Genomic DNA, 17555 nt, shown 5'->3' with positions numbered 1-17555 from the left:
TGATGGGGTCTTTTTCTGGTTTTGGGATCAAGGTAATGGTGGCCTCATAAAATGAGTTTGGAAGTTTTCCTTCCATTTCTATTTTTTGGAACAGTTTCAGAAGCATAGGTATTAATTCTTTTTTAAATGTTTGGTAGAATTTCCCTGGGAAGCCATCTGGCCCTGGGCTCTTGTTTGTTGGGAGATTTTTGATTACTGCTTCAATTTCTTTAGTGGTTATAGGTCTGTTCAGGTTTTCTATTTCTTCCTGGCTCAGTTTTGATAGTTTATACATCTCTAGGAATGCATCCATTTCTTCCAGATTATCTAATTTGCTGGCATATAGTTGCTCATGATATGTTCTTATAATTGTTTGTATTTCTTTGGTGTTGGTTGTGATCTCTCTTCTTTCATTCATGATTTTATTTATTTGGGTCATTTCTCTTTTCTTCTTTATAAAATCTATTATAATTTTCATCTTTACAGCCAAGTGTAATATAGTCTTAACCTTTATGATTTTAAATGTTAAATCTAGTGCACAATCCATTCGTTCCTTTGTTCACACTGAAGAAATATGAAATTGAAAGGGAAATGAAGGAGGAATTGGCTACTTTTGTATATTCCTCCTTAGACTTTCCTGGAAAGACAAAGTGTTTTCTTTCTTTTCTCATTGATTATCAGCAGAATAATATATAGAATAAATCAGGTCACAAGATCACCAATGGAAAAAAAATTGGGGATCAGGTGGAGTATTGTGCATTGTAAGCTTTTCCTATTCTGAGAATTACTATATTCATTTTATTCAGTGTGACATATTATTTCCTTTCAGATGTTTATCTAGGTCAAATTGAGTGAGAGTAACCAGCAGGACACCTCTCAGGAGAAGCTTCTCCGTACAACTACAGAATCTCTAGTTAGGAGAAAAGGAGAGATTGAAAGCTTAATCCTCAGCCCCACATGTCTCAGGAACACTGGTAGCAGAGCACATTGGAGGCCAGGATTGGCCAGGATGTGGCCATCCCACATCTGAGTGGATGGACACTTGATAGACTAGGTGAGAAGTAGGCCACGGTTCATTGAAGGAGGTCTGTCTGCTCAAATGAGAAGCTCTGAGTAGATTGCAGAGAAGATAGATTAAAAATGTAAGAATACGAACACTGAAGAATATTGACAATTTAGCAAATGAAAGCCAATCTTTCAAATAGTTGCAAAATCTTTTTTGCTCTTTCTAGCCAATAAATTTATGGGTTGTCTAAATTTAGCAGAAGGAACCCTACAGTTATTAATGAATCAGTGGAAAACAATAATATTTCTTCACTAGGTGGTCAGGTTAATGAAGTTAATTAAGAGTACAAATTTTGGTTTAAAATAGATGACTCAAGTATTACCTCTTCAATTTTTGTTTGACCTTGGGCAAATTATCTAAACATTTCAAGCCTAAATTGTCTAGTCTTTAAAACTTCTCTAGTCTTTAAAACTCCAGCTTTAAATAATAATATCTAATATAAAGGCTTGTTTCAAGGATTGCATAAGATAATGCCGATAAAGCACTAAGCACAGTACCTGTTCAATAAATGTTAACTGTTGGTATTATTAGTATTATTTAATATAAATTGTTTAAGACATTGTGTTTTGAAGAGGATATTTTACCTAGTTTTTCCTGTTGCTAATCCTCTAGGGTATCAGCAGCACTGTACATCATGACACACATATGGGAAGGAATCGTGACATTTGGTAGATTAATACATTTAAAAATACAGGAAACCATAGAATCAGAGTGCATATGGTTTAGCGCTCCGTCTTCAGAAAAAAATTGTGGAAATTTTTCTATAAGTCTGTTTTAAAGCAGTGTATCATTGTGTTTAAGAAGAGTAAAGTCACAAACAAAAGTTGGTTCTTTTTAATTTCACTTCTTTCTAGTTTCAGTTCCCTCTTTTTAGATAAGTTTGAACATTTTAAAAACCCCAAGGAGGTAGCACATTAGGTTAATGAAAAATTCAACAGAGACGTCCTTTGTTCTGGAATCTGTTTCCATATCAAACTATTATGCTTAATCTGGGAGTCGGATGCTGACAATAATAGCTTACAGACCGTGTGCAGACACAAGTCCTGTCAAACACATGTGAGAACCACTTTGCAAAAATGACAATATAATGGTTTATTTCCTCGGCAGAAGAGGCCCTAATGTTTTGGTATTCAGAATAATAGTTTTGTTGTTTGTTCTTCTCATTAAAAAGAAAATACAGAGAAGGCATATAACTTTGGCATCTAAATAGATTCTAAAAAAAGATGAAAGTACTTTTTTTGTCCCACTCAGAATAATCACTACTTCTCTGTTAGGCTCTAGGAGGGACATTAAAAAAAGAAAAGACACAGCCCCTGTCCTCAAAGTTCCAAATTCACTTGGAGGAACAATTCAAATCCACAAATGAAACAATTAGAGAACGACATAACATATGAAAACCTTGATATTATTTGGTACTAAATATTAATATTAGCTAATATTTCACTTATAAAGCTCTTACTGTGTGCTAGGGATGACTCTAAGCATTCTACACATATGAAGTCATTTGATACTTACAACAGTAGAAGATACTAATATTATCTTCATGTACAGGGCATGAAACTGAGGCCCGGAGAGGTTCGGTAATTTGCCCAAGATCATACAGCTAGTCAGTGGCAGAAATAGGACTTAAACCCAATGGTCTAGCTATAATGAACTGCTCCTGTTATTGCTCTCTAGATCATATTTGTGTTCATATTAAGAATATTAAGAACTATAAGATACGTACAAACCAACAATAACTTGTTTCGTCCCTCAGTGCAGGAAGGTTGACCCTAGACAAAGCCCTTGACCTGACTCGCTATCTCCAACATGAAGCAAGCATCCCCGCACTTCTCAAAGGTCTGGAATACTTAGAATTGTTTTACCACATGATGGACAGAAAGAATGTTTCAGATGTCACGGAAAACCTCAAGGTTTGTATCACTTCCAGAAAATTCACTAAGTAAACAGAGTGTCTGGAGGATGGGTGAGTCTTGGTCTGTTTGTGTGACCTCCTGGGGATAAATCTTTAAGAAGCCGAGGGAACTGGCTGATGGCACAGTCAAGACCACTGCCCTGAATGGTTGGAAATCCTCGCTCCTTGTCATCACCAACATAAGAAGATCCCATCAGGATCATGAGCAAAATATTCCTCCTAAATGTGATTTTTATCTTTTGTCAATTGATATTCACCCCTCAGATAGGAAATTAAATCCTATTTTTAATGTAAAAACTCCATTTAAGTATGGTAGGTGGGGCCCAGAAAATGAGGAGAAAAATACAAATAATTCTGTGTTTGGGGAAGATTCATGCAGACAGTTTAAAGTTGACCCCTTTCAATGGGTAAGAGCTGTGGTAAGTACTAAATTTAGCCTCTCTGTAAATCATCCTGTGCTTTCTGCAGCATTACATTCTCCGATATTTTAAGCCAGTGATTGACACGCAAAGCTGGAGTGACAAGGGCTCTGTCTGGGACAGGATGCTTCGATCAACCATCTTAAAACTGGCCTGTTACCTGAACCATGCTCCTTGCATCCAGAAGGCAACTGAACTCTTCTCTCAGTGGATGGAATCCAGTGGAAAATTAAAGTAAATCTAGACATCTGTCCTGTTCTTTGTTCCTTTCACTTTGATGCAAAAGTCTTTGATCAAGCAAGACATTAGATCTAAAACCTTTCAGTGAGGATGGTGGGGGGCTGGGTAGGGGAAAGCCATGCTGGGAATTACAAACCATTGTTTCATGCTCCCATATAGTAAGTGCTCAATAGATTTTGTGGGAAGTGAGGTTTAGGTCCCTTTAGTGGGAGAGCTAATAACCATTGGCATGGTAACAGAAAGCGAGAGGGTAGAAGTTGGGGGGGGGGTACCCAAGCTCCAAAAGTGATGTCTTTTAAAGATAAAAAGCTATGTGAATGTACATGCAGTCAAAACATCAGCAATAATTTGTTAAAACTTGTTTTTTTTAAAAAAGGAGAGGATACCTTTTTAAAAAGTCTATTTACTACTTCATTACCCAATACCACAGACCCGAATTTTGACCCCAAATTTCATATTTGATGGTAAACCGTGTATCTGGTGGCAAAATGGATTCTGGTGGTTATTACAATCAGGAAGATGCCCAGTGATCACATGGATTATGTTGCAGTTCAGTTTAGCAGTTACAATCCAGAAATACTAACAGATGCCACAATCTTTTCAACGTAAGCCTTGATTTCTGCCCAACACATGATTTTATATCATTGTCGTTAAAACTCTCACTCTAGAGTTGGATGTTTTGAGAAATCAAACCTGTATGTGAATCAAGGAAAATTCATTCCTTAAAACTGAAGAAAAAAATTCACAATTTTGGTACTGTGTAATGTAATGGTGTCCATTTTTCCTGTGCCAGATTGCTGATAAGCTATCATAATTTCTCTCCATTTAAATGAATCTCGGTGAGCTTATTGAAATCCTTCTTGAATTCTTCTTTTTAGAAACATTAATTCTAGCATTCTTCTTTGTACTTTTCTGGTCGTTGTGATTTGAGCCAAAAATCAGTTTTAGGAAAAGGATCTTTTAGCTCTGTTTTTCTCTTCTTTTTGTTCATGTTTGACTGGGTGGTAGGAGTGGGGCTAAAATGTAAACATCCTGCTGCCCTATAACATAATGAGATATTATTCCATCTTTATGCTTGTTACAAGAGGGATGATCTTACCTGCAGCAACCCCCCTCTAGGTTAGATATAGAGTGCAACAAGTTTAATTGGATGCTATACTTATGAAATTATAAAGCTCATTTATGCTTATAATCCATAATACATAATTAAATATCATAGGTTTTTTCCCCTAAACTTCAAGACCACTAGTAGTAATCCTAATGAAGAATTTTCTTACATAGATTAATAACTTCATTCATTTGTGTACTCAAAATATAATTCTTTGCATGTTCCCTGTGAACCAGGCACTGCTTGTAGGTACCAAGAATAAAATAGTCAACAAAACAACTATGTGCCCTACCTTCAAGGAACTACAGTGTGATTTGTTATCAATTTTCATAAATTTTTACAGTACGTATACTAAAATCAAAACAAGTAGATTATAATTTAATTGCTTAATCTTTGTTACGTGATTCAACTGGCACTTGGGATATTTAAGCACATATAGTGGAAATAATACAAGCGTTAGAATCATAGGTTTAAATCCCATCTTCAGAATGGCTAATTATATCACCTTGTGCAAGTTACTTAACCTTCCAAGCTTTATTTCCACTTTTAAAAAATCAGGATAATAACTATCTCACTAGGTAGCTTTGACAGTTAAATACGATGTATAGAGTCTAGTACGATCCCTACCATATGGTCACTGCATGATAAATGCAAATTTCTTGCCCCATCCCTATGCCTCTGTTGCGGTTTTCCTGAGGCATCAAAATGAATATCAGTTATTACTGATCTAACAATATTGGAATTAAAAACCACAGACCAAATTGGAATCAAAACTAGTTAATATTCTACAGGGCAATAAAACTCCAAAATTGTGGTATCTTCTTTATGTGGGCAGAAAATAATTTTATTATTACATCTTGCCAGTTTTACAAATTATAAAATGACTGAACCTAATCAATTGTGCTAAATAACAATTTTCTAGACCCAGAGAATCAGATGACTCTCAGACAGTCCTGTTAGAAAATACTCTTAATGTGATATTAAAGCAGCAAGTAGTCATGTTTTATAAAAAAATCACATAGCACCAATACAGATTATTCAATTCTAGAATTCTATATAAACCAACACTTTTATATGTCAGAAATCATCTCTTTTATTGATTCTATAAAGTTTCTATTTTCATCTCTGGGTAAGTCAAAATTTTATGATTAGTCTCCTTGCTAACATTTTATCATCAATGGGGGGAAAAAAAACCCTACAGGGTGCCTGGGAGGCTCAATAAGTTAAGCATCCGACTTTTGATTTTCGCTCAGGTCATAATCTCAGGGTCCTGGGATCAAGCCCTGTGTAGGGCTCCCTGCTTGGTGGGGAGTCTGCTTGTCTCCTTTTCCCTCTGCCTGCCACCCCTGCCTCTTTCTAAAATAAATAAATCTTAAGGAAAAAAAACTCCACAAATAATTTGCAAAGTAGAATTACATAAAATATTTTTATAAAAGTTTGACAGAAAAAAGAGTTTAACACACTACTGAAAATAACTCAGGGGTGATTCTGTTATTGCAATTTAAAATTGTAATAAGAAAAAAAGGTTTTTTGTTTCATAGGACTTTTTTCTTCATTTTGTTCTTCATACTACAGCATTCCATCAGATGTTTTAAAGGTTGTGTATTCTGTGGGTGCTCAGACAACTGTAGGATGGAATTACCTTTTAGAGCAATATGGACTGTCCATGTCAGGTGCTGAAAAAAAGAAAATTCTGTATGCATTGTCAACCAGCAAACATCAGGAAAAGTTAATGAAGTAAGTGCATTAATTTAACTAACTTGTTAAAAGTAAACTGATACAAATTTCAATGAAGTCACTAAAATATTGGCCAGCAACTTCAAAGGCATAAAAGAATTGAATCAAGATTTGATTTGCTTTTATTTTACTTCCAAAAAATACATAATGCAAATGGTAAAAACAGATATTCCTAGTTATTAACCAGGTGGCCGATATTGGACAAATGGTTACATTTTACTTTCAAAACCTTGGAGAAAAATGATCACAAGAATGCATTCTTGTGTATAAGATGTTGTACAAAATGCGAAATTAAAGTTCTTTGAAATAATAAGTGAACAAAATTACTGCCAGAAAAAATTAAAAGTTCAACTGGAACATTAAAAATGTTAGCCAATAAGGAATTTATTACTGTTTTTAGTAAATTATAATTTTATCATGCCTCTTTCTCTTCTATTCTCTTCACATATCAGTAGCCTGAGTTAATTTCCATTACATGACACATACAATGAGAAGTCAAATGGTTTTTATTTCTTCAGATTAATTGAACTAGGAATGGAAGGAGAAGTCATCAAGACACAGGAGTTGTCCCTTCTTCTTTATGCGATCACCAGAAATCCGAAGGGGCAGCAATTATCCTGGAATTTTTTAAGAGAAAATTGGACCCATCTCCTAAAAAAGTTGGTATTCATTTACATCCAGTGTATGTTCTTCTACCTAGATGGCTCAGTCGCCTGAAACCAAGTACAATGATGTGTCCCCCAAAGCATATAAATGATCCTATTTCTACCAAATAGTTTGATGAACTCTATTTGTTTGCAAACTGAAGAGCCTGAATTACTCTGTCCAGGTGTGAGGAGAGGAGTGAGAAGTGAGTGGGAAAGAGATTTCTCTCACTCAGTCCAGGCAAAGAACTGCTGGGAGTAAGTGTGAGATGAGTTAAATCCAGTCATCAGCTTCATGCACCAGCCCAGAAGAATCCAGGGAAGCCATATATAGTGCATCAAATACATTTGGCTTGCTTTGTTAATGGAGAGCTTCAGGAATTTTGATGAGAGCTAATCCCCGCGCCACCCCCCCCCGCCCCAGTTCCCCTGTGGAAGTGGCCCAGTGGAGAGCTTAGAGGAGATGAAAGAAATCTGATCAGAAGTGTTTTGGGAGTCCTACTTCCCGCCCCTTCAAACCACGATCAGTTCTGAGTCTTTTCTGGGGTTTCAACTCTTGGGAGAACCAGAGCTCACTCCAGCATGCTCCTGGGCCTAAAATATCCCCCATAAAGGATCAATAATGATTAAACTTCATTGGAAGGTACAGGATGGCATTGCTTTCTCTCTCAACAAACCCCTGCTAAGGGCTCAGCTATTCCTTATCCAAAACCAAAACGTCACTTACGAACTCTATGGAAAATATCCTGAATCTGAGAGCTGTGCAGTCTGCTCTGTTTATCTTAGTGTCAGTTAGTATCTTTGATTTCAGTCATCCCCTGTTTCTCTTCCCTCTCATTTGTTAGCCATGAAGAACTCAGAGTCCCCACAGCTTTGTGTAAGCAAAAAGAGCATTTTCACCTTTCTCCCAGGCTTTTAAGGGGTTTGACATTCACATAGGACCAGTTAGAAACTGCTTAAAAAAAAATATATATATATGTATATATATGTGTGTGTGTGTGTGTGTGTGTATATATATATATATAATGTGTGTGCGTGTGTGCATATGTGTGTGTGTGTTTCCTTAAAGATCATTGGAATCATTGGTTGGGTCATTTGCATGACTATCAGTTCCCTCCCCTGAAAAGAACAGACTTTTTCTTCAGTGCCATAGATTTCCTTTGTCCCTGGAAATGATCCTCCTGCCTGACCATGTGTACAGCCTGGACATGGAATCATTTCTGGGATTTATCTGTGCTCTGCTTTTCAGCACGAATCCCTTTGACATATGGTATAAATTCTCTATATAAGACACTGGGGTGAAGGATGTGCTCTGTGGCTGCAAATGAAGAGTTCAACTAAATAACATTGCCCCCCACAAAATTCAGGGTATAAATGCAGTGGATCTCCAAAATGGGATGGGGAAGTGTGCAAGACAGTACATGAGAGTGCAAGGAGAACATATTACTACATATATTAGTTCTTATGCTATTACATTTTCTGTTGAACCTATAACATAGTACATCCATATAATACATAAATAGAAATATGTATATTTGGGAAGTTCTTGGGCAAAAAATCTTTACCAATGGAGTGCATAATAAAAAAAAAACATAGAGAATGCTGCTTTGAGCGTAAACATAAATTTAAACATAAACACTGCCGAATAAGCTAGTCACAGTTCCTAAAAAGGCTTTGTCTACATTTTTATCTTGTGGTCAAACGTGATACATTTTATAGCTTTGGGGTTTTACTGGATGAATAAGTTATTCTTAGGGTAATTAATAGAATATATTTTAATGTACAAGCTTACCATACAGTTATTAATGTCATATTTTAAAAACATATGATATCATAAAGATAAGGCCAGTATTCCTATTACTTAAATCTGTGGGTTTCCTTTTCATTTTCAGATTTGACTTGGGCTCATATGCCATGAGAATGATCATCTCTGGCACAACATCTCACTTCTCTTCCAAGGATGAGTTGCAAGAGGTTTGTGACTCTCTACTGCTAACAACTGAAAAATAAATGTTCAAGTCATAAAACTGAAAGTGAACTTAGATGTAATCTGGTTTAAAGTTCTCATTTATTAAAAGAAAATAGGTAGTTTGTCCAATATTACATAGCAAGTAAATGGAAGGGACAGGACCAGAACCTCTTAAAATACAGATGTTCATAGCACTCAAAATGAAAATTACACTTGAGAGATGAGTCCTTGCTTATTATTTCCTTCATAGTGTATCATCACAGAAGTGACTATATTGAAGCTTGGAAGAGTATTTAAGGTCTTTTTTAACAAAACTACTATTATTGGTAATTCTACTGTTTTTTAAAAAGCATTCTAATGTTTTACATCTTCTTTCCAAAATAAATCTTGAATTACTTACCCTTTAAGGAAACTCAGAATTCTAGAACTTAAATCCTGGCTCACTACTTCCTGTATGGCTTGGCTTGATCATTTAACATTTTTACCCACAGTGGGCTCACTTATAAGATGAGGATTTATCATTCCTGTCTTACATTGTTTGAAGATAAAGTGAAATAATAATTATTAAAAGAAGAGAAGAAAATAACCATTTAAAGGTTGGCAGAGAAATTATTACTTTGGTGTTTGTATAATTTGCAAGCTGTTTTGAAACCCTTTGCAAGAGCAAGTATTTTATGAACCATGTCAGTAATATTTTTCTTGCTTATTTTTCAGGTGAAACTGTTCTTTGAATCCCTTAAGGCCCAAGGATTACATCTGGATATTTTTCAAATTATTTTGGAAACTATATCCAAAAATATTAAGTGGCTGGAGAAGAATCTTCCCACTCTGAGGACTTGGCTACTGGTTAGTTCTTAAATGGTCAGTAGAAAGAGCACATCACATGTGGGCATGAAGTCAATAAAGCTCAAGTCAAAGTCCTGGATATTTTGTCCAAACCACTAAGAAGCCTCAAGAAACCAGCCACCGCAGCTGCCTGCTCTCAGCTGTTGTCTCTAGCTGACAGATGTATGATGTTGAGGTGGGGGAAGTCCAGTTCAGTAGCCTATTTAAATGTAAACTTCCTGAATAATGAAGATACGTGGAGATGTGAATGTAGGTATATGGACATAGCTGTAATAGATTAGCCGCATCGTATACTACCCACGTGGCCTTACAGCATGCTACTTTTTTGCTTTTTTGATGCTTTTTTCTAACCTTGCTTAGTATCCTGGAGTTTGCCCAGTCAGTTTTACCTTCAAGGAAACACAGCCAATTCTTTTAAAAAAATCTTTCATTTGCATCCTTTCATCTCCTCCCTTTCTGCTTCCTTCATCTCAGCCTGAATAGTTCATTTAATTTTTACCATTCATGGAAAATCTGAATCAAATTATGAAGTATAAGGTTCAGGAAAACAGAGTTTTTCACCAAATCTCAGATTATTAGAAACTCGGTGTCAGGGTTTACCCACAAAGCCAGGAGGGCTGCTTGGCTTGAGCCTCACATTCATTAAGAGCCTCAAGGATAGCCTTCTGAGGTCATCTCCACAGGCAGTAAAATCTGCAGGCACAGAGGTAGAGGAGAGGATGATGATACCTCAACTACTTTAAACTGTACACTATCGCATTTTAAATATATCTTTTGAAAATTGCAAAATCAGATTATATTGTGTATATTTCTGGTTAACTCATGGCTAATGTAAATATTTAAATGAATCATCGTATTTTATAACCCAGTTTTAGCGTTTCTTCATATTTTTTAGGGAAACTCCTGATCTCTGAAACACTTTTCCAGATGCTTCTCTTACTTGTTTTATTAATAAGCTATTTGGAATGAATAAAGAAACCACCACTCTTAAAATTTTTTTTTTTTTTAAGATTTTATTTATTTGCGAGAGAGAGAGTGAGAGACAGAGAGCATGAGAGGGAGGAGGGTCAGAGGGAGAGGCAGACTCCCTGCTGAGCAGGGAGCCTGACGTGGGACTCGATCCCGGGACTCCGGGATCATGACTTGAGCCGAAGGCAGTCACTTAACCAACTGAGCCACCCAGGCGCCCCAAAACCACCACTCTTAAATATCAGGATGTAAATTTAATAAATTCATGTGCTCACATATAAATCAGTATGAAGATATGAACATGTTCTAGAAAAATTTGAATCAATACACAGCTGATTAACTTATCTGGGCTATTAAGGGAAGGTGGGATATTGGGGCAGGGGCAAGGTGGGCAGGGTGTTAACCGATCCATTTTGGAGTGATATCTTGAAGGTTTACAGATTTTTCTCTGGTGACACAGTCAGAGACAGGGTACAGTTTGGATGGACCCTGGACCTGACCTAATACACATTTTGTTAAGTTTGTTTTCAAATCATTTCTTGGAATCTTTGAAGCATCTTTGACTCTAGATTTGACTTGGTTGTGGTCCTACCAAGGTCTGTGTAACATGTGATATCCCTCTGGAATTATAGGTACTTTCAAATAAAGAAACTGAAAGAGTAAAGAATGTTATTTTTTCCACCAAGATAATGTGTAATTTAAGCAGAAGAATGTGTGTGAGTTTTGGAAGATCTGTGCTGTCATATTTATTTCCATAAATAAGTTAAGTTCTTTCTTTTGTATAATAAGTTATCTATCATAAATTTCCAAGTTTTTGATTCTCTTCCTTTTAGTTCTTTATGAATATACATTTGTAACTTCTCAGATTCTTAAGAGTTGAGTACAGAAGTAGAAGTAGTAGAAGTAGCAGTTTTATCATTTGTTGAAAATGAACACGATAATTACTGTGCCAATAATGGTTTAACAAATAAGGAGTTTTTTCTTTTTATAAAGAAATCTATTGTACTTAGCGTGGGATTTCAAAACCTTTATGGTAGATGCCAACCCCCAGTACCAACTAAGACTCTGCAAAAGTTAGTTTTACTTCCTTTTCCCCAAATGAACAAACAAGTTGTGAAATACTAATATACAAGATCATGAATGGATGATGGAGGGAGCAGACACGGCTCCATGCCTGCTGAATTCCCACAGAGCCTTGGGCGAATTTTGTGGTCTCCGAAGCCCACTCAGAATGAGAAATCTTCCAGATCAAAGGAGCCTAAAAACCAATGTCTTGTTCCCTTTTAGGCTTTGTGTCAGGGAGAATGGGGACTTCAGCCCTCAAGAGTCCAACTTTATCACCATGATAGGAATTTCTTGTCCTACTTCATGTATATCCTTGTGCATTTCATTCCTTGCTGTGTCATGGGGTCTATTTGAGGTTCCACAGAATCAAATGATCAGAGATCCTGATTTTCGGAGGGACGTTCCTGGGGGTTTTTTGTTTTGTTTTGTTTTGAGTGGGGGGAGGGGGCTTATTCCATCCTAACTATAAGGGGAATCTCCAAATAATCCCAGAGGCTAGTTTTTCAATTGAACATTGATGTCTACCAAACACAAGATTATTTAAAATGGCCACATTTTTACTCTGCAACATCGTTTTACTTATATTCGTTATTGATCTCCTTTCTTCCATTTAACCATGAGTCACTATTTTTCATTTCAGCATTTAAGGGTTTACAACCTTTATGTTTACAGGCTTTACATCATTTATCTGTTATAGTGTCTGCTCCCCGAAAACTTAATCTCATTCATCAAAGTCATGTCTCCAAATCCTAAGGAAGAAAGGGCGAAAAATATTATATGTGCTGCCGAAGCGAGCACGAAAGGGCAAAAAATATTATGAAAAGTGGGTTAGCTGGGTTGAAACACGTGTGTGTTTTATGTAATCTAATATTTTAATAGATAGTGCCAATTATTTTCCTGAAAGGGGGTGTTAATTTATTTTCTTTTTAAACATTTATTTATTTATTTGAGAGTGAGAGAGAGCGATTTTGAGCATGGGTGCGCACACAAGAGCAAGCAGGGGGAGGGGCAGAGGGAGAGGGAGAGAGAATCTCAAGTAGACTCCTCCTGAGCACAGGGCCCAGCCTGGGGCTTGATCCCATGACTCTGAGATCATGAACTGAGCCTAAATCAAGAGTTGAATTCCTAACCTACTGAGCCACCTAGGCACCACTAATTCACTTTCTCTTTACACCTGTATCCTGTGCTTGTCAGTACCAAAGGTTAATCTTTTATATCCAGTAACACTTTGCCTGGTAAAGTACAGCTTCCCCAGATATTTACACAGATGTACCACTGGTTTCTTTTGAATGATATTTGCTTGATGTATTTTTCTGTATCCTTTTACTTTGAATTTGTCTGTATTTAGCTTCAGATGAGTCTTTTGTAAACAGGGCTGTACCTGAATTTTGTTTGCTATTATGTTTCCCAACTTGGGCAAGCTCAGGCTCTCCCATCTGTCCTTTCTATGCTCCAAGGCAAAAAAAAAAAAAAAAAAAGCCCTCAAGGTGAACACTGCCTTCAGCCTTCTGCTTACCCCTCAGGGTTCCTGCCTTCAATTAGTTTTTGATCCATGACTATTTCTTACTAGCTTTCCAGGTCACTAATATATTCAAACAATTAAAAAAATTTTTTCTAATTCTACATTTTTAATTATTCTTATCAAGAAGGTCAGTCAAGGTACCTAGTCTACCATATTCCCAGAAGCTACAATGATTTATTTTCAACAATGTGCAAATGCCCAACACTTTTACATAAGAGGCTCCTTAGGATGGAAATTGGTTTGCAGAATTGACTGTGTAGTATCGATTTCTCATAAATAATGTTGTGGGATGCCTAATATTGTATCAGGAAGTTAGCAGTATTAACAGATCATTTTTTCAGGATTTAAATCAGGAAAAATTTCCAATATTCATAGGAGAAATGGCTAGGAAGTCTCAGAAATGTAGACTTAACTGACGGGGTGAAAAGAATTTCTATGTCTCAATCACTTTCGCAAACTTTTCTTTGCAACCATAACTTCAAGACCTTTTGCTTATTTTGTTCTCTTTTCTCCAAAAGTTTTCATCTTCTACCATATTCCCAGATAAAGTCAGGAAACCAGTTTCCTATTCTCAGTACATGATTAATTAATTCTCACCTTTAGGTATTCACACATATGATTTCCCACACTTCAAAGTTCATGCCTCCCTCTGTTGAATTATGCCATATTTCTTTCTTTCAATACATCATTTCAGGTTCATGTTTCTGTAAGGAATTCACACGTTGACATGTCCCTGTACTCATCCGAACAATACTCCAGTTATAATTACAAACCCCATTTTAAGGTAGACAGAGTAAATTGTCTATGAAAAGACTTAAGGGATACAAAGGACATTATTTCTTGGTTTTAAAACTATATTCCTCATTAAAAACTGTTCTCTAGTAAACTGAGCTTGGAAATTCTCATTTCTAATTATTTTGAGTTTGAGTTGGGAAAAGGATAGGTTGAACACCCTAAACACTCAAATATGGCAAGAGGCTGGGATGGGGGTTGGAGAACTTTTTCTGAAACAGAAACAATTGTCTTCATGGCCCAAGGCGATTAGCATATACTTTTATTTTCTTTCTGTTCATGCCTCCAGATACAGGCCCAAAGATGAGTAGTAGGAATTTTAGAAGGATAAACAAGAGCTTTTTAAGCTGGTAAGGGGTAAACAGGTCAAGAGACTCAAGCTGATAAAGATCAAAGACAAGATCTGGTCTGAAACAACTATGCACAATTCATGTGAACCAGACAGAGCCCTCAGGAGTCAGACTGGGCAAGTTAATTCAACTCACCTCAAGGACTAAATTAGGGTCACTTAAGCAACAAAGAATGAGTTGTTGGTTAATGAGAGAGGTCATACAGCATTTAAAGGTTTGCATTTGTTTATTCTTATTCTAACTTGCGCCTTATCTATAGGCAACAGTTACTGATCAAAGCGCTGTTTTATTTTATTTTGTTCTTTTTCAGAGCACTGTTTTAAAAATAATGTTCTATATTCTAGAAAAACAATTACATGGTAGAAAAAGCATATTATTCTCCTAGTTTCAGGTAACTGTTTCTCTGGGCAGCCTAGCTGTTTGGATTTTAAGGTCAAGGGGAATATACATACTATTGTCTCCTCCATCTCACTGAGGACCTAGATAGAAATAACACCTGCAGTGTTGGCCTTGCAAGTCCAGATCTAAAAAATGCTATCTAAAAAAAGGAAACCTCATAGACTTTTTTTTCAAAATACATCTTCTCTTATCCAGTTGCCTTTTTTCTGTAATTTCACCATTACAGAGTCATTCCTTTGGGCTAATAAAAGTTATTCAATTGTAACTCCTTAGTCATGCTTTAGTGAGACTTTTAAATTTTGTTTAAATGAATACTTAGTTCGGGGCGCCTGGGTGGCTCAGTCATTAAGCGTCTGCTTTCGGCTCAAGTCATGATCCCAGGGTCCTGGGATCGAGCCCCACATTGGGCTCCCTGCTTGGCGGGAAGCCTTCTTCTCCCTCTTCCACTCCCCCTGCTTGTGTTCCCTCTCTCACTGTCTCTATCTCTGTCAAATGAATAAATAAAATCTTTTTTTAAAAAAAATGAATACTTAGTTCTTTATAGCTAGCTGAGAAAAGAGCCCTAAGGGGAGAGAGAAACCTGAAACTGGGAGAGAGGATTGGGGTGGGTGGGTTCTGGAACAAGGGCAACACTCCAGAAAATACTGGTTTGGTAGGAAGCTCTGGAAGGCAGTATCCGTCACTTACTCAAGGGTGTTATGTACAGGAGGCATTTGATAAATATTTGTTGACTGTGTGAAGCAGCATCTAGAATTAGAGAAAGGAAAATGGAAAATGGGACCTAGCAGAACTCAGAGCCCCCTACTTGTCAATTTTGCCCCAGGCTGGTCCTGCTAGTACATATGTATACTTCTGTGTCATGTGTTGCACATTACGCATATATCCTGCGTGCTTGTCCAGACTGGCCCAGTGTATTGCGAGCACCTTAAAAGCAAAACCGTAGCTCCTCTCTTTGGCGTTCTGCGCACCATAGGCACCCCACAAATGTTGCTGACTGACGGACAACCTGTGCTGGCAGTTATCAGCTAGAGGGGGGAAAAGAGCATCTGAGTCATCCCGGAGTCAGCCAAGAATCACAGTCAAGTGTAATTTTCTGCATAAATATTACAGTACCTTCTCATGCTCAAAAACAAACAAAAACCTGAAGGACACATTTAATGGGAAGGAATCTTAGACAGGCTCTGTGCTAGCAAGGCTGCTAGAAATAAAGGAGAAGGAAAACTGAATCAGAATCTTCAGGAGTGTAAACATCTCCCTCAAAAGAGCAGGTCAATCAAAAATTCCAGCTAGAGATAATTTCTAAAAATATCATTTATATCTTCTGACTTTTATAGAAGAGGACCTATGATTGGTTTTCATAGCCGGAAGCAAGGTCCACCATCCCTGACACTTCCTAGCCTGGCTGGGCCCCAAATGATGCAGGGCTTAGATAGCAATTTCAAGAACTCAGTTTCTGCAGAACATCATTATTTTAAATTATCAGGTTGGAATATATCAGCATCAAATAAATTTGTTGCTCTCACATTATGCTTTGCAAGTCTAAGCTTTTTTATTTTTTTGCATGCAATATACATGGTATTAAAATTTCACAGTTCACAACTAATAGTAATAGCAAATACATCCTTAGTGCTTATTTTCTGCCAGTCTCTGTTCAAAGCACATTTGGTGTGTTAATTCATCTTACTCTTACAATAACCCTAAGAGGGTGGTACTTGTCTCCTTGGTTTACAAAGGAGAAAATGAAGCCCAGGGAGATTAAGCAAATTGCCCCAGTCACAGAGGCAATGGTTTTTAGGACATTTACAGAGTGCATCTATCAACATGGTTGATCTTAGGACATTTTTATCACCCCAACAAGAAGCCCCCATACCTATGGGTAGTGGCTTCCTACTACTCTCTCCCTACCATCTTTGGCAACCATTAATCCACTTTCTCTATCATTTTGCCAGTCTGAACTTTTCATACAAATGGAATAATACAATATATGGTCTTCTGTAACTGACTTCTTTGATGAACATTTGTGTTGTTTATACTTTTTGGCTATTATGAATAATGCTGCTATGAACATTCCTGTACAAGTTTTTGTATAGACATAGATTTTCAATTATTTTGGCTATACAGCTAGGAGTGGAATTGCTGGATCATTTGTTAACTCTATGTTTAGCTTTTTGAGAACCTGCCAGACTATTTTTCAACACAACTGTACCATTTTATATTCCCACCATAGGTATAGGAAGTTTCCAATTTCTCTAGATCTTCACCAACATTTATTATGTCTACCTTTTTGATTCGAGCCATCCTAAGCCTGAGCCTAGCCATACCGTGAAGTGGCTTCTCATTGTGGTTTTGATTTGCATTTGCTTTATGGCTAATGATATGGACCATCTTTTCGTGTGTTTATTGGTCATGTGTATGTCTTCTTTGGAGAAATGTCTATTCAGATCTTTTGCTCATTTTTAATTGATTTGTCTTTTATTATTGAGTTGTAAGAGTTCTTTATATATTCCAGATACAAGTCCCTTGTGAGTTATATGA

General features: G+C 36.8%; 1 protein-coding gene across 2 annotated transcripts in view; it reads left to right on the top strand.

The window, feature by feature from the left end:
• ERAP2 (endoplasmic reticulum aminopeptidase 2) overlaps positions 1-11559 on the top strand; it is a 42931-nt gene extending 31372 nt beyond the window's left edge. The window contains exons 14-19 of one of the 2 annotated variants that reach the window (XM_006733278.3): positions 2802-2958; positions 3429-3613; positions 6303-6464; positions 6983-7123; positions 9001-9082; positions 9792-11559. In XM_006733278.3, the coding sequence (XP_006733341.2) occupies positions 2802-2958; positions 3429-3613; positions 6303-6464; positions 6983-7123; positions 9001-9082; positions 9792-9935 (871 nt within the window). In that variant the 3' untranslated portion in view covers positions 9936-11559. Of the gene's footprint in view, positions 1-2801; positions 2959-3428; positions 3614-6302; positions 6465-6982; positions 7124-9000; positions 9083-9568; positions 9748-9791 lie in introns of those variants that run through there. The other variant, XM_081826516.1, reaches the window with a different exon arrangement.
• Positions 11560-17555: the final 5996 nt, after the last annotated feature.

Source organism: Leptonychotes weddellii, chromosome 7, assembly GCF_054177405.1.
Source record: "Leptonychotes weddellii isolate Sample4059 chromosome 7, ASM5417740v2, whole genome shotgun sequence".
In the NCBI taxonomy this organism is placed as follows: Eukaryota; Metazoa; Chordata; class Mammalia; order Carnivora; family Phocidae; genus Leptonychotes; species Leptonychotes weddellii.
Note: the sequence above shows the minus strand (reverse complement) of the source record. Positions and strands in the feature narration are given on the sequence as shown.